The sequence below is a fragment of the Zootoca vivipara genome, chromosome 4 (assembly GCF_965207765.1).
Source record: "Zootoca vivipara chromosome 4, rZooViv2.hap1.1, whole genome shotgun sequence".
Lineage (NCBI taxonomy): Eukaryota > Metazoa > Chordata > Lepidosauria > Squamata > Lacertidae > Zootoca > Zootoca vivipara.
Genome location: NC_142587.1, coordinates 100,757,103 through 100,782,757, shown reverse-complemented (window position 1 = coordinate 100,782,757; position 25,655 = coordinate 100,757,103). Strand labels below are relative to the sequence as shown.

The 25,655-nt window shown below is 48.4% G+C and overlaps 1 protein-coding gene across 1 annotated transcript; it reads left to right on the top strand.

The window, feature by feature from the left end:
- Positions 1-419: 419 nt before the first annotated feature.
- Positions 420-24,421, top strand: LOC132592058 (uncharacterized). The gene is made up of 6 exons (XM_060274127.2): positions 420-568; positions 1,786-2,293; positions 2,490-2,571; positions 2,839-2,921; positions 6,631-6,757; positions 19,877-24,421. Exons 2-6 carry the CDS (start codon positions 1,877-1,879, stop codon positions 21,271-21,273), a joined length of 2,106 nt encoding a protein of 701 aa, XP_060130110.1. The 5' UTR covers positions 420-568; positions 1,786-1,876; the 3' UTR covers positions 21,274-24,421.
- Positions 24,422-25,655: the final 1,234 nt, after the last annotated feature.

Below are 25,655 nucleotides of genomic sequence, written 5' to 3'. Positions count from 1 at the left end.
AGCAGTTTGGCAGGGGAAAGGTCTCCCTTGGGAGGTGGAGGACTCTCCTTCCTTGGAGGTTTCTAAGAAGAGATCAGACGGCCATCTGCCATGGATGCTTGAGCTGAGATTCCTGCATTGCTGGGGGTTGGACTAGATGACCCTAGGGTCCCCTCCTATCTCTCCACTCCTGAATTCGAGGAGGTTCCTTGCCTCCTGCAAAGCCCTTTTCCCTGCAAGCTGTTCCTCTGGTTTCTGGCCAAGGGAGGGAGATGCTTAGAGTCCAACCAAGAGCCTCACCCCCAAAAAGCATCTCTGGCCATTGCCATAGCCAGAGAATTCAGGCCCCCCCCCCAATCCATAAAAAATAATAAAAACAGAGGTTCTGCCAAGCGAGAGAGGGCTAAGCTCGGAGAGCTCGGCTTTGCAAGGGTTAAAGGGAACCGAGCTGCCTTCCTAGAGAGGACAGGAAGCAAGGGGGATTCCCAGGTCCTCCGGAGCCAAGGCCCCTCCCTCCCCAGTACTTTCCTGCTTTGGTGTCTTTCCTGCAAGGGCTGCATCACTGTCCCCTCCCTTCTGGGATGATCTGGTGAGTCTCCTCTCTCCCCCCCCCAGAGGGTGCAGTGGGGAGAGGGGGGGTCCCAGGGCTGCAGCAGGGGAGGGTGCCGGGGGGGACGACGACAAAGCCAAGTCACGGAGGAGAGGGTCCTGCCAGGGAGGAGCAAGGGCCTCCTGAACAAAGACCCCCCTTCCTGCAAGGCTCCCCTTCCTGGAGATCAGAGGATCCCAAACTCCCACCAAATCTCTCTTCTTCCCTAGGACTTTAACTCTGTGTGACGTCGCTCAGCGTCATTGCACAACAGAGGAAACACGTGCAAATGGTTTTCCAAAGCTGGACGAGGAGGTGGACTAGCCCCCCCCTCTATTAAAATACCCACTTGGAGGAGGGAGGGAGGAAAGGTGGGAGAGAAAGGCCAGGAATAAGGAGAGGGATCCCAGCCCATAGTCTGGCTGCTGCATTGCAGACCAGTTTCCCATTCATCTCCAAGGGCAGCTCCACACGGAGGCCACTGCAGCAATCCCCTCGCACCCAGAGCATGGCATCCCAGGACCACATCCTCTCTGTCCCAAAGGGATTGTTGCTGGAAAACCAGCTGAGCCGGAAATGGGCGCTGCTACTCACTGAGCCTCCAGGGACCTTGGCATCAATGGCTGTGTTGTTAATAATAATAATATTAATAATAATAAATTGCCCGCCTAAATTTCAAGGGAGATGTCTTTGGCCCCATCCACTTGGCCCTCAGGGGGTTGGCCAGATGCATACCTGGCCCTCAGAGCAAAGAAACAGGGACCCCACCCCAGGAGTCTGTCTTGAGAGCGGCAGAGAGTCCAAGTGCAAGAAAAGGAGACAGAAGCAGGGGGGTGGGGTGGGGTTTGGGGCAACTCCTGAGGACCCCCAGGTGAGGACCCCCACTAGAGCCAATCATCCATTTCTCACAAGATACAAATGATTCCCTTATCATTCGGTTCTGACTTCATGCATTGACTGGAAGGCAGCAGAATCCAGGCTGATTAATCTCCCAGAAATCCCTTCAGTTGCCTCCACATTTTGCATTGCTAGGAGGCTAGAGACTTATGTCTTCCCCTCTTCCTCATCCTCTTTCTTTTCAGAAAGATAGCTCATGGTCTGGGATGTGGGGCAGTCCAGCCCTGGTTCCCAGTAAGACTCATCCATGCTTGCTCAGGGAACCATTATTTTCCCCTGTCCTACAAATTCTGTAACAGAACAATGTATTTGCTTTGTAGGATTTCCTAGAGCTTCTCGTTAAGACGGACAGAACTTGGCAGAAGACCAAAGGGTTCCTTCCGATCTCTTAGAGGCTTCCTGAGAGCACAGATGGAAGAGCGAGATTCAGCTGGCCCTGCAACCATAAGAGGCCATGCCAACCAAACTGGGAGCAGTGGGGGATTCTGGGAAAGCCCAGTGCAGAAGATCCTGGGTGAGGAGGACGCCCTCCGCTCAGAGGTGCAAAGCCAGCAGTTGAGGCTGTTCTGCTGCCAGGAGGCCAAAGGACCCCGAGAGGTTTGCAGCCGACTCTACCACTTTTGCCACCAGTGGCTGAAGCCAGAAAGGCACACGAAAGCTGAGATGCTGGACCTGGTGATCTTGGAGCAGTTCCTGGCTGTCCTTCCCCCGGAGATGGAGAGCTGGGTGAGGGAATGTGGAGCGGAGACCTGTTCCCAGGCGGTGGCCCTGGCCGAAGGTTTCCTCCTGAGTCAGACAGAGGAGAAAAAGCAGGAAGAGAAAAAGCAGGTGAGAGAGACTTTCCTCTGGATGCTCCCAAGGGGCTCCAAACAGGACAGAGAACATCCCATAATGGTCTGCTGATGGCCCATTTGCTTTCTGGGAAAGAATCCATGGAATGAGATCTCACACCCTTCAAATCTTTGTCATTCTCTTTCTAATATTTCTCCCCATTCTCTGTTTTGAATCCTTGTTTCTTTTTCAGGGAAAGGATCATTTTGCAGAAATGGACCTGGATTCCTGTGAGGCAGAGAGGCCTCCGTTGGACACCAGAGAGAGGCCACTGGGTAAGGAGGAAGGTGGTTTTTCTCCATTTGGTCTCATTCTGTTCTTTTTCCAACTCATCTGAGGGTTCTTTTCCTCTTGTTTTTGGGGGGAGACAGTTGGGAACAAGGGTCCAGAGGAGGGGAGATGTATTTGAATGGGCACAAATGTCCAAATGCTCTCAGCGGGTAAGGATTTCTCAAAGGCCCATCTGTAGTTAGAGATGTCCTGTTTCACCTGTGAGAGAAGCAGGCACTGCTGGCATCCTGTTTACCTTTTCTCTCTTGCAGGTGACAGAATGATGCTGGCAAGACCTCCTGATCCATCTTTTCTTGGGGGCAGAAGGGAAGCAGCGGCTGTGGAACCAGATCAGGTCAGGGGAAGCTGCCTTGTGGGGTCAAAGGCCAAGGGCTGGAGCAATGTCATGGACTGCTTGGGCACAGAGGAATGGTGGGAGGAGGCAGCCAGGGAACCAGGAATATTTATTTATTTATATATTTATACCCTTCCCATCTGGCTGAGTTTCTCCAGCCACTCTGGGTGGCTTTCAGCAAAATGTTAAAATTCAATAATCTATTAAACATTAAAAGCTTCCCTAAACAGGGCTGCCTTCAGATGTCTTCTAAAAGTCTGGTAGTTGTTGTTCTCTTTGATGGGAGGGCATTCCACCGGATGGGTGCCACTACCAAGAAGGCCCTCTGCCTGGTTCCCTGCAACTTGGCTTCTCGTAGCGAGGGAACCGCCAGAAGGCCCTTGGAGCTGGACCTCAGTGTCCGGGCAGAACGATGGGGGAGGAGACGCTCCTTCAGGTATACTGGACCGAGGCCATTTAGGGCTTTATTTTTTAAATTTTTTTAAAAAGCAAGTTTATTAATCAATTTAAAATATGGCATAGAGCAAAAGCACATATGGCAACAGTATAACACAAATACATCAAGTCTTATAAATCATAACCATTGCCTATAGCTATGCGAGTCTATGGAAATAAATGCGAATAAAAAGAACCCCTTCCCCCCTCCCACCCCCTCCTGTCTTTCTTTAGGGCTTTAAAGGTCAGCACCAACACTTTGAATTGTGCTCGGAAACGTACTGGGAGCCAATGTAGGTCTTTCAGGACTGGTGTTATGTGGTCTTGGCGGCCGCTCCCAGTCACCAGTCTAGCTGCCGCATTCTGGATTAGTTGTAGTTTCCGGGTCACCTTCAAAGGTAGCCACATGTAGAGCGCATTGCAGTAGTCCAAGCGAGAGATAACTAGAGCATGCACCACTCTGGCGAGACAGTCTGCGGGCAGGTAGGGTCTCAGCCTCCATACCAGATGGAGCTGATAAACAGCTGCCCTGGACACAGAATTGACCTGCGCCTCCATGGACAGCTGTGAGTCCAAAATGATTCCCAGGCTGCGCACCTGGTCCTTCAGGGGCACAGTTACCCCATTCAGGACCAGGGAGTCCTCCACACCTGCCCGCCTCCTGTCCCCCACAAACAGTACTTCTGTCTTGTCGGGATTCAACCTCAATCTGTTAGCCGCCATCCATCCTCCAACCGCCTCCAAGCACTCACATAGGACCTTCACCGCCTTCACTGGTTCTGATTTGAAAGAGAGGTAGAGCTGGGTATCATCCACATACTGATGAACACCCAGCCCAAACCCCCTGATGATCTCTCCCAGCGGCTGCATGTAGATGTTGAAAAGCATGGGGGAGAGGATGGAACCCTGAGGCACCCCACAAGTGAGAGCCCAGGGGTCTGAACACTCATCCCCCCCAGCACCACCACTTTCTGAACACGGCCCAGGAGGAAGGAGCGGAACCACTGTATGACAGTGCCCCTAGCTCCCAAACCCTCTAGACGGTCCAGAAGGATGTTATGGTCGATGGTGTCAAAAGCTGCTGAGAGATCCAGCAGAACTAGGAAACAGCTCTCACCTTCATCCCTAGCCTGCCGGAGATCATCAACCAGTGCGACCAAGGCAGTTTCAGTCCCATGATGAGGCCTGAATCAAGGGATCCAAATGGTCCGCTTCTTCCAGGCGTGCCTGGAGTTGTTCAGCAACCACTCGCTCAATCACCTTGCCCAAGAATGGAAGATTTGAGACTGGGCGATAGTTGGCCATATTGGCCGCATCTAAAGATGTTTTTTTAAGAAGCGGTTTAATGACCGCCTCTTTCAGCGGTTGTGGGAAGGCTCCCTCACAGAGAGAGGCATTCACCACCCTGTGGAGCCCATCGCCCAGCCCTTCCTGGCTAGCTTTTATAAGCTAGGATGGGCAAGGGTCAAGGAGACAGGTGGTTGGTTTCACTCATCCAAGCAGCCTGTCCACATCCTCGGAGGTAAAAGATTGGAATTGATCCCACACAACTGGACTAGACAGGACTCTAGCACTCTCCCGCCCTGGCCCTGCTCCCACGGTGGAGTCTACCTCTTCCCGAATCTGAGCGATTTTATCTGCAAAAAACTTTGCAAAATAATTGCAGAAGATCATGTGGCCCAAACTGGGCCCCGATGGCGCAGGTGGTTCCACTATATTGCAAACCACCTGAAAAAGTCTCCTGCTGCTGTTTTCTGCAGATGCAATAGAAGCGGTGAAGAAAGTCTTCTTCGCCGTCGCTACCACCACTTGGTAGGCTTGACATTGAGCTAACCTGTGTCCGGGCAGCTTCAGAACGAGTTATCCGCCACCGGCACTCTAGCTGTCTCAGCGATTGTTTCATTTCCCTCAGATCCGGGGAAAACCATGGGGCTGCCCGGGCTCCATGCAATCGGAGAGGGTGCTTTGGAGCCAAACAGTCAATAGCCCTGGTTAACTCCATATTCCAGCGGGCCACCAGGGAATCGGCTTGAACACCAGGTCCAAGGCATGTCCGCGGCTATGAGTCGGGCCAGACTTATTCAGGGACAACCCCATTGAGGCCACGCTTTCCACGAAATCTGAGTGGCCCCTTGTAAGGTTGTGTTGGCATGGATATTAAAATCCCCTAAGACAACCATACTAGGTGTCTCCAGGAGAACACCCACCACGATCTGAAACAGCTCGGGCAGGGAATCCTTGCTGCAGTGGGGAGGTCAGTACACCAGAGGAATCCTGTACTGCCCCTATTGCCCAATGTCCAGAACATGCACTCAGAAAACTGGGTCTTCCCAATAGGACGCCTGGTACAGACTAATGACTTCCTAAAAATCACTGCAACCCCCCCCTCCCCGCCCACAAGGCCTGGGTTGCTGTGCGTAAGAGAAACCTGGTGGACAAGTAGGATTGCCAGACTCAATAGGGGACAGGATTCCTCTATTGCTTGGAAATTAAACAAAGGGTCTGCTGGTTTCTCTTTAAGGTTTCCAGACTCAAAAGAGAGCAGGGCAATTAAAGGCACAGATGTCCTGTCCTCTATTGAGTCTGGCAACCTTATTAAAAGGTGAAAAGAAAAGAGGCAGGGACAGGACCTGCAGGCACTCAGGGGAGTCCTGGGAAGCACCAGCCCAGGACTCCCCTGGCCAGGAAGGGAAGATGGCTCAGAGCCCAAGAAGTGGAGGTAGAAGAAGGATGGGCGGTCAGAGGGGGAAGAGGGAGACGCCTGAGAAGAGCTGGGAGACTCTGTGGCAGAATGCAGTCTAGAATCGGAGGCAGAAGAGGAAGGAGGCAAGTGGGAGGAGGGAGGTCGAGAGGCAGAGGTGAGTCAGGATAAGGTGGAGCCACCAGCCCCATCCGCTGCAAAATGGGGCCTGCCCCCCATTCCTCCCCCTCTCCATGCCCCCATGAACTCTGGAATTTGACTCTAGGGCATTGGGAGGGAACTTCCCAGAACAGCTCACGAGGAGGGGAGAAAGTGGATCCTTCCATCAGGCAAGCTGGAATGCTTGCGTAGGCAGAATGACTTGAAAATCACAAGGTGGAGTACCACCTATTTGCACAAAGATGAACACCCATAATTAAAACTCAGAATAAAATAAGCATCCATAAATAAAATGGGCAGCAATGCAATCCTATTGAAACAATACCTCAATTAACAGGAAGGAAACAACAGAGCATTGTGTAGCAAATCATATTGATGCTGTCTCAGAGGAGGACATTTCCCTTCTTCTTTTAGGGTCCAGTGTGCCTTGAAGATGTCGCTATTCATTTCAAGGACGAGGAGTGGGCGTTGCTGGATCCTGACCAGAGAGCTCTGCATAAGGACGTCATGGAGGAGAATAGTGGGATTGTGGCCTCTCTTGGTAAGGCTCCCTGTGGGATCGTCATATCTGCCTGGGAATTCAAAAAATACCTCCTATATTTTCACAGAGCTCAACAGCACCCCCCATAACACCTGGGAACCTAACACCCCCACAATAAACAGTAAATTACAGCTTTTTCTTTAAACCATCTTCCTCAATTTATTTTTCTACCACGATTGGGCTGGTCTAAACTGCCCAGGCCATCTTAAATGTCACTCTCAGGATTGTTAGGAAAGATAAGTAGCTTCAGGTTTTCTGTTTTTGTTTTTGCTCCTGTCCGTCTTGGGTTGACCAAAGAGATGACTGACATTGGAGATGGAGGGGATGCCATGACTGGGCCAAACAAAATCCATCCCAGAGAAGAGCTAGGCTTATTGAATCTCAGGTCGTGATAGCAGTGATGATGATGATGATGATGATAATAATACAGCGATACCTCGGTTTACAAACTTAATCTTTTCCAGAACAGGACTGTTCTTAAATCGAGGTACCACTGTAGTAATAATAATATTTTTTATTTATAGTGTGCCCACCTGGCTGGCTTGACCCAGCCACTCTGGGCGGATTCCAACACATATATAAACATGAAACATAAATAATAATGATCTGATCCCATATAAAAAGAACATTAACTTAAAAATGAACAACTTATCCTAGCAGCCAAAATTGTGGAAACCTTTTGTGAAAAGTTTATTTCTGAGGTTTGATGGCTCATAACACCGGTTTTGTGTGGAGTTGTACCATAAAATGATGTATCAATGGAAAGATAATTTAATGAAGAATGGTTACAGGTAGGTAGCCGTGTTGGTCTGGATCGAAGTAAAATAAAAAAATTCCTTCAGTAGCACCTTAAAGACCAACTAAGTTTTTATTTTGGTATGAGCTTTCGTGTGCATGCACACTTCTTCAGATACAGTGAAATGGAAGTTTCCAGGCACTTATGTAGAGAAGGGGTGGGGAGGGGTGGGGATGGGGAGGGGGGATCACTCAGAAGGGTGGTGGAAATGGGTGATTGACTGACTGATAGCTGTTGATGACCGCAAACGACTGCAAATGGTTTTGCATGAAAAAGCAAGGGTTGAGATGGCTGAAGATCGCTTATCATGTATAATGAGATAAGAACCCGATATCTCTGTTCAAACCAGGTCCCTCCATGGTTTTGAGCTTGGTGATAAGTTGCAATTCAGCAACTTCTCTTTCCAGTCTATTTCTGAAATTCTTTTGTAGTAAGACAGCTACTTTGAGATCTTGTATAGAATGTCCTGGGAGATTGAAGTGTTCTCCTACTGGTTTTTCTGTCTTCTGGTTCCTGATGTCAGATTTATGTCCATTTATCCTTTGGCGTAGGGTTTGGCCTGTTTGTCCAATATAGAGAGCTGAAGGGCACTGTTGGCATTTGATGGCATACACAATGTTAGAGGATGAGCAATTAAATAGTCCTGAGATGGTATGTTGGATGTTGTTGGGGCCAGTAATGGTGTTGTCTGGGTGTATGTGGCAGCAAAGTTGGCGTCTGGGTTTATTGCAGGCTCTGGTACCAGTGTCCATGTTAAGTCTGGTGGTTGTATTATTGTGGGTGAGGAGTTGTTTAAGATTGGGTGGCTGTCTGTAGGCAATGAAAGGTCTTCCTCCCAGAGCTTGAGAAAGGGAGCGGTCATTGTCCAGGAGAGGCTGTAGATCTCTGATGATGCGTTGTACTGTTTTAGCTTGGGAGCTGTATGTGATGACTAGTGGTGTTCTGTTATTTTCTTTTTTGGGTCTGTCTTGCAGCAGGTTCTCTCTAGGTATCTGTCTGGCTCTGTTGATCTTGGATGTGACCCCTACACATCCAAGAACAGATCCTCACAAACACACCAGCGGAACCTCGGCCAGGAACTTTCTATCTTCTACCCAAAATACACAAACCAGGAAACCCAGGACGCCCCATCATCTCAGGTATTGGCACCATTACAGTGGGTGTTTCCGGCTATATGGACTCTGTTCTGAAACCATATGCTATCAGTGCTCCCAGCTACGTACGTGACACCACAGATTTTCTGAGGAAAATACAATATTTGAACAATCTTCCTAACAATACTATACTAGCCACTATGGATGTGGAATCTCTATACACCAACATCCCACACAATGATGGTTTACAAGCCATAAGGAACACCATTTCAGATAAAACCACAGCGGACTTTGCTACCAAACTCTGCCACTTTGTCCTTACCCACAACCACTTCAAATTTGGTGATGACCTGTTCCTCCAGATCAGCGGCACAGCCATGGGCACCCGCATGGCCCCACAGTATGCCAACATCTTCATGGCAGATTTAGAACAACGTTTCCTTAACTCCTACCCACTCAAACCTCTCCTGTACCTGCGATACATTGACGATATTTTTATTATCTGGACACATGGACAACAGACCCTGGAAACCTTCCACCAGACATTCAATGACTTTCACCCCACCATCAACCTAACAATGAACCAATCTATGCAAGAAATACATTTTTTGGACACTACTATAAAAATACAGGATGGACGTATAGACACCACCTTATACAGAAAACCAACTGACCGACAAACATATCTACATGCTTCTAGCTACCATCCCAAACATACCAAACAATCCATCGTATACAGCCAGGCCTTACGTTACAACCGCATCTGTTCCAACTCTACAGACAGAGAATCTCACCTAAGAGATCTACAGCAAACCTTTTTAGAACTAAAATATCCACCTGATGAAGTTAAACTACAGATCAACAGAGCCAGACAGATACCTAGAGAGAACCTGCTGCAAGACAGACCCAAAAAAGAAAATAACAGAACACCACTAGTCATCACATACAGCTCCCAAGCTAAAACAGTACAACGCATCATCAGAGATCTACAGCCTCTCCTGGACAATGACCGCTCCCTTTCTCAAGCTCTGGGAGGAAGACCTTTCATTGCCTACAGACAGCCACCCAATCTTAAACAACTCCTCACCCACAATAATACAACCACCAGACTTAACATGGACACTGGTACCAGAGCCTGCAATAAACCCAGATGCCAACTTTGCTGCCACATACACCCAGACAACACCATTACTGGCCCCAACAACATCCAACATACCATCTCAGGACTATTTAATTGCTCATCCTCTAACATTGTGTATGCCATCAAATGCCAACAGTGCCCTTCAGCTCTCTATATTGGACAAACAGGCCAAACCCTACGCCAAAGGATAAATGGACATAAATCTGACATCAGGAACCAGAAGACAGAAAAACCAGTAGGAGAACACTTCAATCTCCCAGGACATTCTATACAAGATCTCAAAGTAGCTGTCTTACTACAAAAGAATTTCAGAAATAGACTGGAAAGAGAAGTTGCTGAATTGCAACTTATCACCAAGCTCAAAACCATGGAGGGACCTGGTTTGAACAGAGATATCGGGTTCTTATCTCATTATACATGATAAGCGATCTTCAGCCATCTCAACCCTTGCTTTTTCATGCAAAACCATTTGCAGTCGTTTGCGGTCATCAACAGCTATCAGTCAGTCAATCACCCATTTCCACCACCCTTCTGAGTGATCCCCCCTCCCCATCCCCACCCCTCCCCACCCCTTCTCTACATAAGTGCCTGGAAACTTCCATTTCACTGTATCTGAAGAAGTGTGCATGCACACGAAAGCTCATACCAAAATAAAAACTTAGTTGGTCTTTAAGGTGCTACTGAAGGAATTTTTTTATTTTAATGAAGAATGTAATTGTAAGGGCGTGTGGTGGTTACTCACGAGTAACGACGCCAGGCTTCGAACTGTCTTTTGCAGTTTTATTGGTGCCAAACTATTTACAGTGCAGAGCTACAAAAACATGTCCATCTACTCCAGGCATCCCCAAACTTTGGCCCACCAGATGTTTTGGACTACAATTCCCATCTTCCCCGACCACTGGTCCTGTTAGCTAGGGATCATGGGAGTTGTAGGCCAAAGCATCTGGAGGGCCGCAGTTTGGGGATCCCTGATCTACTCACTCGCAGAATCTGGGAGTGCCCGCTTCCAGCTCCTCCCCCAGCATAAGAACTTGGAGACCCCAAAGCGCCGGCCTCCCCTCCTTGCGCTTGACCTCTCTGCGCACCTGGGTGGGCAGAGGTAGCGCCTCCCTTTCTGAGCCCTCCTGCCCAAGGTGGTGCAGGGGCTCCAAGCTAGCCTCCGTGACCCCTCTCCCTTCCGAGCTGACCATTTCCCCTTCCTCCTCATTGCATGTATCGCTGCTTCTTTGGCTGGAAGAGGTGCTGCTGGAGAGGAGCGGCTTCGGATCCCTGTAACCCGATCTGTCCCCTACCTCCTCCCACGGACCCTATGGGAGCCCCCTGACAGTAATGTAATAGCTTTTATGACAGAGTATTTATTTATTTAACATTTTTATTAGATTTTCCAATTTCAACATCTAATCCATTTTCAAATTATACAAATTATACAAATATCAATTAAACAATTAATCCAAATCTTCTACCGAATTGCACAAATTTAAATTTGACTTCCCATACTTCAGACTCATAAAGCCCAGTTCTCTTATATTTAGTGCTTTCTAATCAATCAAGTCCTGATCTTATCTAATACTCGATTGAAATCCTTCCGTCTTCTTTCAAGTCCCTGAGTTTTTTCAAGCAAGCGAGTTTGACCAAACCATATATGTTTCTGTGTGAAATTATGCCTATGATTTCTATATATATTAACACTGTCTCTTCACACGCTGGTATCTTGAAAAGTCCGTCCAAAAATCCAAAGATCTTTCTTACAGCCAGCCGCAGCCATCTTAGAGCAGTCCCCATAAATGTGATGTTGCCTCCAGACCGCCCCAGATCGCTACTCCATATAGCCTTTCCAGGGGGAGAGCTGTCAGATCAAACCTATAAACACACATCTAATGTCTTATTTATGGCTCTCTCCCCCCTTTGACAAATATGTAGGCGGCTTTGTCTCCATTATGGTGGACTATAATTTATAGCTGCATCATAACTCAAAAGTTCATTGACAAGTTTCCAGCCGCTAATGAGCTAGCTTCTCTTTAATGTCCACATCTTGAGGAATCTTTAGCCGCATTCCAAGCAAACCCACGAGTACATACTTTGATTATTTATGTTTTCAATTCGCATAATTTATATATTTAATAAAACTATATTCAATAATTTTCCCACTTTCCACTCTCGCTTGCTTTGTTAATATTGTTCATGGTTCTTCAGGCGGGAGTTTTGTTGAGTAGATTATGAAGCACAATAAAAATATTATAAAATTCTCGCTCCGCCCTCAGTTCTGCTACATACCCTTTTCAGCTCTTCATTCCTCTGTTATCTTTTGTTTTCTCAGTGGCTGAGTTTCGCAGTATAAATCTTCTTTCCTTGTCTGAAGCATGTCCATGACTTATACCCAATCTTTCTCTTGTCATGGAGCCTGTTTTCGCTCATAGAGGTTGGCGTCCGGGGGATCGAAACTCCCACGGGGGCTTTCCACCCAGAGCCCCCAGGTTCTTCCTCCTTCTGAAGTCGAAGCTGGTAGTGGGCAACTCCAGGTGAGACTGCATGTCCCCATACCCTGGGGAGACTTCGGGAGGCTGCATACTCCCCTCTACAGCCTCGTAAATAAGCCCGTGGGGGTCGGAGAGAAGGAATTTTCAACCATCTTCTACAGCGATCCAAGTGGAAGTATGACTGAGTATTTATTGGAACAGCAGTCATAAAGAAAAAACATGAAACCTTTGGTAACCATTGGTGACCTTTAGCTTTAATTACGGCCTTACAACGCCTTCCTGTGAAGTGAACCAAGTTTTTAGTTCTGCAGCTGTAAGAATGTGAAACCAAGACTGAATAGTTGCCTCTGTTAATTGGGCTTTATTGCTGGGTTGCTTCTGACTAACAAGTTTCTTTAGTCGGCTCCATAGATTTTCAATTGGGTTAAAGTTTGGGCTGTTCCCAGGCCATTCCAGCAGTGGAATAGGATTATATTGAAAGCACCTTTTGCACACAGCAGCAACATAACATGGGGCTGAATCCTGATAAAATGGAAAATAAATTAATAAATTAATATTTTTATAAATATATATAAATACTTCAGTATCTGTGAAAAGATCACCTGTGAAACACTTCAGTTTGGGCTCAAGTGTTTCATTTATGCATTTTGGGGCATTTACATTCCCATTAATGACACAAATTTCTGCCCACACCTTTTGCTGCCTGTGAGGGACAAGGGATACAGGGAAGTCCCTCCCATCTTAAGTTCCAGCCCATCCCCAAGCGCTGGAGAGAGTAAGGAGAGCTCTGCCTCCAGCGGAGAGTCAGGAAGTGGTGTCCGAGGCTCAGGCAAGGTTGTGGAGCCCATGCCTCAGGTGGGACAGGAAGTTGGACGCACGGGGGGGAGGCCAATCCCCCCAACTCCCGAATTGCGACGCAAACGTAGGGGGAAGAGGTTGGGTCTGCCAAAGCTTTGGTGCTGGAAGAAAACGCGCCAATCGCCATTCGGAGGTTCTGACACCTCACCTTAAGGATGCATTTTTACTGCTCTGAACACTGTAAATAATCAGCACTTAATAAAAGCCTTAAAAGACCATGCTGGAGTCGTTACTCTAGAGTAGCCATATCAGGCCCTCTGACAGCAACCTCCGAATCTTTTTTTGGCTACTTTGGAGTGCAGCGATGAGCGCTCAAGAGGCTGAGCAGTGGAGGCTGGAGGCCGAAGCAGCGAAGCAGGAGCTACGGAACCTCACAGCGCAGGCACAGCAGCAATTGCATGCCGCTCAGGAGGAAGCGCGAGGGGCGCAGGAGGAGCTGAACAAGCTGGTGGACCAGGTGAGGACAAAAGAGGAGACTGAGAAACAGCTAAGGGTGATGGTATTGGACCTGCAGAAAAAGTTGGAAGAGGAGAAAGCCGCTAGAGGTGGGGGGGCGCCCCAGCCGCAGCTAGTCCAAGTGAGAAGGGGACAGAGCCTAGTCACCAAGTTTAGCGGCGACCCTAGGGAGTACCTAGGATTCGAGACAGAAATAAATTATGCGCTGGAATTGCATGCAGCAGAATTCCCAGATGACGCGCACAGAGTCTCCTTTATCATAGAGCATTTGACGGGGGCCGCCCGGGAATGGGTAAGACCACTCATCGCGCAAAAAAATCCTTGCATGAAGAACGCAAAATTATTTCTAGAAGCTTTAAAAATAATGTACGCTAGTGACAGTGAAATGGAGGCCACTAAACAGGAGCTTCATAACTTAACACAAGGAAAATCGACAGTGAGGGACTACTGGGCGAGATTCACCATGCTGGTGCACAAACTGGGGTGGGATCTGCAAAGTGAGCCAGTGAAATCAGCCTTCTACCTGGGTTTGCATGCAGATGTTAAGGATGAGCTGGCAAGAGGTCCTAGACCGCGGACTATGGATGAGTTAAGCAAAGCGGCGCTAGCGGTGGGGGTGAGACAGGAATCCAGATGGTATGACAAACAAGCGACGCGCGCAGCAAAACCTTGGTTCCCACGCTCCCAGGACAGACCACATCACCAAACCCCACCCCAGGGACCACCCCCAGACCTGCCCAGACCAAGCCCAGAGCCAGAACCGATGGAGATCGGTGGAGCGCGCGCGCGCGGGCTTTTCAAACCCCGGCGGCGCCAAGACGCAAGGAGGGAAGGGGCGGGAATTGCTTTCTCTGCAACTCCCCCCGGCATCGCGTCAGAGACTGCCCTCATCGCAGAGAGTGGCAAGGAAAGGCGGGAACGGTTGTACCTTCCCCCACTGAAGCAGCACCACAGCAGGGAAACGAGACAGCCTGGCTGCAGGAGACAAGGGGCAGCAGCCAGGCACAGTCAGCAGACAACAGCCCCAGCCCGCCCACCCGCACAGAGAGGAGCAGAGCCAGCCCACCCCTCCCAGAGCAGGAGTGGTTCTAGAAGTCACGCTAACGCTCCCAAATGGCTATCCCCTGACTGTCCTCGCCTTAATTGACAGTGGTGCCTCAGCCAACTTCTTCTCGAGAAACTTTGCAGAAGAGCACCAGATCCAGCTTCTGCAGCTGGATTTCCCCCTGCACGTAGCCACCATTGACGGCAGAGAGTTGCTGGGAGGGGCCATCACTCATCAACCCCCCCCCCCCATGAGAATGACGGTGGGAAGGCACTCAGAGACACTGGCTTTCAACGTCACAACCATCTCAGACCCCCCCATCGTTTTGGGAATGAGCTGGCTGGCGCGCCACGACCCCTCCATAAGTTGGCACCAGAGATGCATCACGTTTGGGTCGGACTTTTGTCTGGAACATTGCATGCAGCACCAACCAGGGGAGGGGCCTCCAATAGCCACGGTGGCCACCATGCATGTCAAAGGGGGTGAGGCGATACCCAAGCCGTACTGGGACCTGCAGGAGGTCTTCAGCGAAGCGTTGTCCGACCACCTACCCCCACACAGGTCTTTCGACTGCCAGATCAACCTGGTACCAGGGGCAACGATACCCCCAGCCAAGCTGTACGCCATGTCAGATCAGGAACTCGAGGATTTGCGTGCGTTCATAGACAAGAACCTCAAACGGGGGTTCATCAGAGAAAGCAAGGCAGCAGGAGGCAGCCCGGTCTTCTGGGTGGACAAGAAAGACACGCAACAGCGCCGTCTTGTGGTGGATTTCAGACGGCTCAACTCAGTGACAGAGCCAGTGGCTTTCCCCATGCCCAGAGTGGACGATCTCCTGACAGCGGCACGCAGGGGCAAGATTTTCACCAAGCTAGACCTGAGGGGGGCGTACAACTTGATCAGGATCCGGGAAGGCGATGAGTGGAAAACCACGATGTTCACGCCTCTGGGCTCTTTTGAATATCTGGTGATGCCCTTCGGGTTGCAAGGGGGCTCAGCATGCTTCCAGGCCTTCATGCACCACGTCCTGGGGTCCCTTCTCTTCAAGAACTGCCTGGTCTTCCTGGATGACATCCTTATCTATTCCGCTGACCCAGTGCAACATGTGAAGGATGTCAGGGAGGTGTTGCAACGCCTGAAGGAGAACCACCTGTATGTGAAGCTGGAGAAGTGCAAGTTCCACACCAGGGAAGTGGACTTCCTGGGCTACAAGCTGTCAGACAAGGGGCTGGCGATGGACAAGGACAAGGTGCAGGCCATCCTGGACTGGCACAGCCCCAGGACGCGCAAAGATGCCCAACGCCTCCTAGGATTCGCCAACTTCTACAGGAAATTCATCAAGAACTTCTCGCGGGTTACGGCTCCCATCACGGACTGCCTGAGAGGCAAGCAGAAGTTCAGGTGGACGCCAGAGGTGCAAGCAGCGTTCGAAAGCCTCAAAAGGGTGTTCGCGTCCGACCAGAACCTGTTCCACGTAGTGCAGGATGCGCCCCTACGCATTGAGACCGATGCTTCGGACCGGGCTTTGGGAGCGATCCTGTTGCAACTGGACGCCAACAGAGAGTGGAGACCTTGTGCCTTCTTCTCCAGGAAGCTGACACAGCCTGAACGCAACTACACGGTGTTTGATAGGGAACTTCTTGCGATCCACGCTGCTTTCCAGCACTGGCGACACTTCCTGGTGGGCGCCAAGCACCCCATCCAGGTGTGCACAGACCACAAGAACCTGGAGTTCTGGAGAACGGCCAGGGTGCTCAACCAGCGACAGATACGGTGGGCAGAGTTCTTCTCGAACTTCAACTTCTCCATCCACTACATCCCGGGGGAGCAGAATGTCAGGGCGGATGCCCTCTCCCGCAAACCAGAGTACATGGAGCAGGAGTTGCCACCAGCGCCCAGGCACATTTCCCCCCCATCAGCATGGTCCTGCGGAGCAGCAGTGGTGAGCGAGGCAGAACTCACCGCACTGACGGCAGCAGATGAGTTTGCCTCCCGCATCTTCAGAGAGCTGCGAGGGGGGAGGGAGCAGGCTAAAGACTTTGAGGAAAGGAGGGGTTTGCTTTTTTACAGGGGAGCCCTGTACCTGCCCACCAAACAGCTGAGAGGTAAGGTCCTCAAGCAGATGCACGACAACCCAACGGCGGGTCATTTCGGAAGGGACAAAACCACTCACCTAGTTATGAGACACTTCTGGTGGCCAGGGGTGCGGGAGGATGTGAGGGATTATGTAAGGGGCTGTGACACCTGCCAGCGAGCAAAGGTGGTCAGAGCGCCACCAGCAGGTTTGCTGGAGCCCTTAGCCACACCGCACAGGCCGTGGGAAGTAGTGTCCATGGACTTCATCACAGACCTGCCGTCGTCCAGGGGCAAGACCGCAGTGTTGGTGGTGGTGGACCTCATGTCCAAAATGTGCCACTTTATACCGTGTGCCAGGGCGGTCTCGGCAGAAGAGACGGCCAAACTGTTTGTTGACCACGTATTCAGACTGCATGGATTGCCTTTAAGAGTTATTTCGGATCGTGGCCGCCAATTTGTTTCCAGGTTCTGGCGGCGGCTAATGAACCTCCTGCAGGTGGAGGTCAGTTTGTCTACGGCTCGGCACCCGCAGACCAATGGACAGGCGGAGCGGGTCAACGCCATTCTGCAGCAGTACCTGAGATGTTACGTCAGCCAGAGGCAAACGGACTGGGTGGATCGCCTGCCACTGGCAGAATTTGCCTACAACAATGCGGTGCACGTCTCCACAGGGGTGTCGCCCTTTAAGGCCAACTACGGGCGCGACCTCAGATCTTTCCCGGAGAGGGAGGGGGAGGAGGAGGAAGAGGGCCCACAGGCAGAGGATTGGGCAGAGGACCTGGAGACGGTGCACCAGCAGCTCAGAGAACACTTGGAGAGGGCGAAGGAAGCGTACAAGAAGGGGGCAGATCGCCACAGGCGACCGGGAGAGGTCATCAGGGTGGGGGACAAGGTTTGGTTATCCTCGGAAGGTCTTCCCACCAGGGGGCGATGCAAGAAGTTAGCACCCAGGAGGCTGGGCCCCTTCACGGTCACGCAACAGGTCAACCCGGTAGCCTTCAGGCTAGCACTGCCTGAGGACATGAGAGTGCACCCAGTGTTTCATAGATCACTGCTGTCGCCGTACAGAGAAAGTACTAGGTTCAGGGACAGCGATCAGCCTCCAGAGGGAGGGGGGGAGACGGGAAACGCCCGTCAGCTCAATGAGGCAACTGAGATTTTAGACTCAAGGAGAGCGGTGAGAGGGCTGGAGTACCTGATAGCATGGGAGGACACTCCGCCGTCCCACAATGAGTGGATACCAGCCACGGAAGTACCTGAGGAATTTTTAGTAGAAGAGTTCCACGCCCTGTTCCCCCACAGGCCCAAGCCCTGGCACATGGAAAGGGAGGAAGAGGGGGAGGGGCGGGAGGAAGGGATCGCAGGCAGCAGCTCTCCATGGAGATGGGAAGCGGAATTTGAGGATACGGAAGAAGAGGTGTGGGTTTCACCGAGGTCGACGACGTCAGAGGCAGGAGAGGACTGGCAGAACATTTTTACTCCCACCAGCTCTGACGCCACTGACTTCTTGGGATTCCCGTCTTCTCAGCGGGAGGGGGAAAGATCACCGGATTGGGGGGAAATTTTTACACCCACAGGCTCGGATGCCACAGACTTCTTGGGGTTTCACTCGTCCCCAGCAAGCAGAGAGCCCCTAGGGAGGGGGGGGAGGAGCCTGGGAGGGGGGTGGATGTGAGGGACAAGGGATACAGGGAAGTCCCTCCCATCTTAAGTTCCAGCCCATCCCCAAGCGCTGGAGAGAGTAAGGAGAGCTCTGCCTCCAGCGGAGAGTCAGGAAGTGGTGTCCGAGGCTCAGGCAAGGTTGTGGAGCCCATGCCTCAGGTGGGACAGGAAGTTGGACGCACGGGGGGGGAGGCCAATCCCCCCAACTCCCGAATTGCGACGCAAACGTAGGGGGAAGAGGTTGGGTCTGCCAAAGCTTTGGTGCTGGAAGAAAACGGGCCAATCGCCATTCGGAGGTTCTGACACCTCACCTTAAGGATGCATTTTTACTGCTCTGAACACTGTAAATAATCAGCACTTAATAAAAGCCTTAAAAGACCATGCTGGAGTCGTTACTCTAGAGTAGCCATATCAGGCCCTCTGACACTGCCATTCAACCCCAGATCTTCACACTACCTGGGTGTTTCACGGTCGGTGTAATGCAAGTAGGAGGTAAATCTTATCCGATTCTTCTCCTCGTGTATTTCATGCCATCACTACCAAGCAAGGAGATTTGGGTCTCATCACTCCAAATAACACTGTCCCATTGTTCCTCTGTCCAGTTATCATGGATTTAATCCTTTCAACCTTTGCTTGAGAGATAACAATGGCTTTTTCCTTAGAACTATAACATTTAGACCAGTCCTTGCACTCAACTTCATATTACACTGCGCCATGTCATCTTGTCTACACCCAGATGATTTTCTTCTGTCATGTAGGGAGAGTCTCTCCATTCTTCGATAGTCACTTGCCTTTGTGCACCTTTCCCTGCCTTTACCAGTCTGATTTTGTAGGGACTGAGTCTCCTTATACATCTTCAAAAATACAGAAAGGCCACCTTTGGTTAATTTCCCCCCAATATCTCTTCTAACTTCTTCATAACTGTAGCTTTGTTCACTTAATAGTACTATTTTACATCGCTTTCTGGGTGACCAGTCAACTCTTTGTGCCATTTCTATAATTTTATTATGTTTTACAACCTCACTAAATGAAAGAACAAAAAATACCAACCAATTTGATAGCAATCACATAACACACTGACAAAAGTCAACCTAAGCAAGTTTCGCTTCCTTTCTCTGGTTATTTGGCTATAATGTTTGATAGAATATGGGTAATTGAACAAACTTTCTGGGTTGCATTATGTATTAAATTATCTTTCCATTGATATATAATTTTATAATATAATATTATATATTATAATATAATATAATATAATATAATATAATATAATATAACTCCAAAAGAAGTTGTGTTATGAGCCATCACACCTCTGAAATATACTTTTTCCCAAAAGGCTTCCACAATTTTGACCACTATTGTATATCAAACAAAGCAACATTCAACAACTAATCAGAATCTAATAATAAATATGTTGGTTAATGACAAATAACACAGGTAATGAACACACAACCAACTCCCTTCAGTTCTTCTCCATTTATTCCTGAGGCTCTAATCCCTTTTTGTCACCATTGCAGATTGTAATGAATTGGAAATCGAGAACAAAGATGACCACGACAGAATCCCCAGAGAGGAGAACCCATGTAAAAATTTGGAGTGTGGAGAAAGCTGCAGTCAGAGCTCCCATTCCACTTCCCATCAAAGAATTCATACAGGGGAGAAACCATATCAGTGCGAAGAATGTGGAAAGAGCTTCAGTCATGGCTCCTCTCTCACTTGCCATCAAATAAGTCATACAGGGGAGAAACCCTATCGGTGCATGGAATGTGGAAAGAGCGTCAGTTACAGCGACAATGTCACTTCCCATCAAAGAATTCATACAGGGGAGAAAGCTTATCAGTGTGTGGAATGTGGAAAGAGCTTCAGTCAGAGCTCCAAACTCATTTCCCATCAAAGAATTCATACAGGGGAGAAACCCTATCAGTGCTTGGAATGTGGAAAGAGCTTCAGTAGGAAGGACAGTCTCACTTCCCATCAAAGAATTCATAGAGGGGACAAACAGTATCAGTGTGTGGAATGTGGAAAGAGTTTCACTGATAGCTCCTCTCTCACTTTCCATCAAAGAATTCATACAGGAGAGAAACCATATCAGTGTGTGGAATGTGGAAAGAGCTTCCGAAGGAGCTGCGATCTCACTCCCCATCAAAGAATTCATACAGGGGAGAAACCCTATCAGTGCTTCGAATGTGGAAAGAGCTTCAGTCAGAGGTCCCATCTCACTTCTCATCAAAGAATTCATACAGGGGAGAAACCATATCAGTGTTTGGAATGTGGAAAGAGCTTCAGTCAGAGCTTCTATCTCACTTCCCATCAAAGAATTCATACAGGGCAGAAACCCTATCAGTGTGTGGAATGTGGAAAGAGCTTCAGTCAGAGCTCCTCTCTCAGTAAGCATAAGAGAATTCATACAGGAAAGAAACCATATCAGTGCTTCGAATGTGGAAGGAGCTTCAGTCAGAGCCACAATCTCACTTTCCATCAAAGAATTCATACAGGGGAGAAACCATATCAGTGCGTGGAATGTGGAAAGAGCTTCAGTCAGAGCTTCTATCTCACTTCCCATCAAAGAATTCATACAGGGGAGAAACCCTATCAGTGTGGGGAATGTGGAAAGAGCTTCAGTCACAGCCACAGTCTCACTTCCCATCAAATAATTCATACAGGGGAGAAACCCTATCAGTGTGTGGAATGTGGAAAGAGCTTCAGTACGAGCTCCCATCTCACTTCTCATCAAAGAATTCATACAGGGGAGAAACCCTATCAGTGTGTGGAATGTGGAAAGAGCTTCAGTCACAGCCACAGTCTTACTTCCCATCAAAGAATTCATACAGGGGAGAAACCATATCAGTGCTTGGAATGTGGAAAGAGCTTCAGTAAGAGCTCCTCTCTCACTTCCCATCAAAGGATTCATTGAGGGGAGAAACCCTATCAGTGCGTGGAATATGGAAAGAGCTTCAGGCAGAGCTGTGATCTGACTTCCCATCAAAGAATTCATACAGGGGAGAAACCATATCAGCACTTGGAATGTGGAAAGAGCTTCAGGCAGAGCTGTGATCTGACTTCCCATCAAAGAATTCATACAGGGGAGAAACCATATCAGTGTGTGGAATGTGGAGACTTCCAGTCTGCCGCGCTGGAATGGAGGCGCAGAAACCTCACGCTGTGAGGTTTCTGGCATCGCGGAGGGGGGGGGAAATCCGCAGGGGCACGCGGATCCCCGTAAATACCCCTGGTTGAGCATCCAGGGGGCAAATTTTGCCTGGCGGAGCTCCAGAAGCGACTCCTCTGCTGCCCGGGAAGCCCGCAAGAGCTCCTGAGAGTCAGCCGAGTGGCAGTCGCGGGAGCCATTTTAGGCATACCATCGTTACCTCCAAGAAGCGAAGCTCCGAGCCTTCAGCCTGCAAGCGGTGGATTCTTCCTGAAAAAGTTATGATCTGGACGAAGTAAGTTGAAATTAATCAATTCGGAACAAGAATTTGGCAGTGGGAGGCGGAGATTAAAAAGGGAAGTCATCTCCCCCCAATTGAGTAATTAAAGATCGCAGTAAGCTTAGAAAACCCAGAAATACTGCAAAAAGAACTTTTTCCTGAGGCAGAGTAAAGGAAAAAGTAAGCGGTGTATTTATCTCTGCAAAAGACTGAGATTTAGCATGAGAAAAGCCCCCTGCGAGCCTGGAGTCGGGTCAAAGGAAGGATCAGTCAGTCTGCTGAATGACGTCACAATACAATGGAATGCGTCTGGCTGAATGTGAGAGACTGAGATCAGTGAAAGAAGATTTGTTTTGCTTCGAGGCTGCTCAGTATTGACTCTGAGGAAAAGAAGGAGTAAAGAGAGTGATTTTGACCAAGTGGGACTAGATTCCTGACTTTTTTTTTTGACTTTTCATTTATATTGGACAAAAACATAAACTTCACTGCCTGTCTGCATAAAGATGGAGGAGGTCTTAGACAAAGGACTAGGAGAGAAGGTTCCAGAGAGTGGACAGGAAGTCACACAGTGGGACTTAATATTGGCAACAATTTTGGAACTTACTAAGCAAGTGAGTATCTCCAAGCTTGATGTAAATTTCCTGAGAGAGGAGACTGTGGAGACATTTGTTTCTGACTTTAAAACACAGGAACCAATTGAAATAGAAAATCAGGAGAAGGGAGAAGAAAAAAGATTGGAAGACCAGGACTGTGCTGGAGTGACGCATGTAAAAAACCTAGAAGAGGAGAAAGACAATATTGAAGGACAATATGCTGAACTAATGGATTTAATTTCTGAGAAGAACACTGTTCCACTGGTGGAAGGGGTAGAACAGGGAGGAAAATTAGGAGAAAATACTGTTTCACTGGTGAGAGAAGTGAAACAGGAGAGGGTGAAAGCAAAAAAGCACCCCAAAAAAGAGGCTGGGAAAATCAGCGCCCCGGTGGGAGAGGGGAGGATGCAAACAGTTGGGGGGCAGAAAGAGGATGAAAAGGTGCAAAGATATAAAGTGATGGGATTACAGAAGAGGGGGGCAAGAGTTCGGCAAAAGTTGGAATGGGACAGACTAGGGGTGGGTTGAGGGGTTCTGGATTATTTGGTATTGTTTGATATAATATGGTCTGATCTCGGAATGTATTAAGGATTGTATGAAGAACCTGGCTGATACATCTGGAGACTTCGACTTCAGGGAAGGGGGGGTGGGAACTTTGTTGTGTGGGTGGAAGTAAATGGGTAAAAGATTTGGATGCAAATTTTATATATTTTTGGGTAAGGGAAAGAGATTAGGGGTTAGATAATAGTAATTTTGGAGAGAGGATGTTAGTAAAAAAGAGGTCAAAGTATAAGGAGAATGGATAATAGCAATGAAAAAGTTGAAACTTAGAAAAAAGAATGGGAAGTTAGAATGGGAAAATGCAAGAACTATTTTTAACAATAAGAACTCAAGAAGGGGAAATGAGGAAGCCTGAATCTTTTTTCTTTTTGTCTTTTTTTTCTTTTGATTGTTGTATTTTTCTTTTTTGTGCTTTTTTCTTTTTTTTTCTGTATTCCTTGTTAAAATCTAATAAAAATTATATTTAAAAAAAAAACAGTGTGTGGAATGTGGAAAGAGCTTCAGTATGAGTTCCCATCTCACTTCCCATCAAAGAATTCATACAGGGGAGACGGTACACTCTAGTACAAGCCCCGGAGAGAGTGGAGTGGTAGTCGCTGGAGCCATTTTTGAGCGCCTTCGTTACCCTCGCGAACCGAAGCTCCGAGCCGGCAGTGAAGAGAGGTGGATTCTTCCAGATTAAAAATTTGAGGACTTTGGGCACTGTGATTAAAAGGACTGATAAATTTGCTTTGATTTGATAGAATTGGCCACGGGAGATCTAAAGAGGAAGTCTGCCTCCTCCATTGAGAGAACTGTGACGCAGTAACCTGACCCCTAGTCTCACTTCATATAAAAGAATCCATACAAAGGTCAGAAAAACCATTATACAGCTTTAGGAGCCAGGCAAATCAGCACCTTTTTAACCAGGCCCTTGGCTGATTGACATCTAATGCCCTTTTAAAATCTGGTGTTTTGTGTTTTTATGTTGTGTTTCTATGTTGTAACCATGCTTAGACCTGTAGATGTAGGGAATTGGCGCCAACTCTCCCCCCCCCTTCCTCTTTGCAGAGAAACATTTTTTAAGAATCTTTATTTAAAAACTTTAGTGTTACAAAACAAGAGAAGAAACCAAGTTAAAAACAAACAATATATATTCAATATATTCAAACCTAAAGAAAAAAACTTTTTCCCTTCCCCCCTCCCATCCCTCACGCTTCCCTCTCTCCGTGTCCGATCTTCTTTTACCTACTGTACTATTTATTATTGTTGCGTTGTTCACTTTATCTATTTATTTATCCTATCATTCCTACTCAAATTTGTGTTATCTTGCGGCTATGAAGTTATACCAGCACCCATATTCACCATGAATTCCTTAATACAATCCTACTCTTTCTTAATTGCTTGATTGGAACATCCTCTGTTTGATGCTGTTAATTGTCCCATCTCCGCAAATTTAAACATCTTTATTCTCCATTCTATTAAACCTGGTATTTTGTCAGATTTCCATTTTTTTGCCAGTATAATTCTGGCTGCCGAGGTTGCATAAAAAAACACATTCCTGTAACAGCCGATGTAGCAGCGAAGGTAGTAGCACCGAGGCTTATTACAAGCGGTGGGCTCTCGTGAAGGAAGACAGACAACTGATAGAATTCAACCAGTCGTGGGATGAGAGCCCTGAGCTCTCTCGTGACCACGTATTTATTAGTTATAGAAAATGCATATGCACAAGCCATAAACCAATCATTACAGCACACCTATCTAGCATTATCCAATAATTTCAGCAGAACACACTTATGCCCATTTATGCTCAGACCTATTTTTCTCTATAGCATGCTTGTCCCTCATGGGTAACTTGTGCCCCTGAGAAATGAATAACTTATGATGTATGTGAAGATGTTCCTCATGGCTGGCTTGGCCTCTGAGGAATGAATAAGTTGTGATGTATGGGAGATGTTCCTCATGGCTGGCTTGGCCTCTGAGGATTATCTATCTCGTGTGGTATGTGGAGAAGTGCAGACTCTACGCCCCTGGTTCGTTACGCTTAGTGACGTTGCCAGGGTGCCCGCATACCACTTGAGAGAGGAGTGCGGAAGCACCACTTGATGCCTTTTGGACGTGGCAGCATTATTCCTACACATTCCTTAAAAGGATATTTAGAATTTCAATCTTGATGAAACCAGAGGCTTTTTTTTATTTTTTATTAAGTTTAGTTCCGAATGACATTCCTAAGAACAATAGACGCCAACTCTTAAAGGTGGTGTGTTTGCCCCCCCCACCCCCCCACAATAAAATATTTGAGGAGGCCACCCCACAGGGGTATAAAATTTCTCTTTCAATTTGCCCTCTTAAAAAAAGTCTCATCTGAGCCAAAGCTCTTTCTCCACACTTGGAAAAGGCTGCTGCTCCACTCTGGGCAACTCTAAGTGTCATCAGGACACTTCCATTGAGTATCTGGAGGAGGGTGGCAGCATTGGGGGCCTCCGTAAGAAGACCCTCCAGCGGGCGGTGGAACTGACCCTTCAGATCCTTTGGGAAAGGAGCGAAAAGAGGTTAAGTCCGGGATGGAATTACGTAAGAGCCAGGCAAAGACAAGCTCAAGACAAAGGACCTCCCTCCCTGTGCTGATGATCCTCAGGCACACAAAGAAGTCCCTCAAACATGCAGAGCAGAGGAGAGACGTCAGCTCCTTCCGGGGGACAGCCAGAGGGTGGCTCCGACCCCAAAGGCCAGGC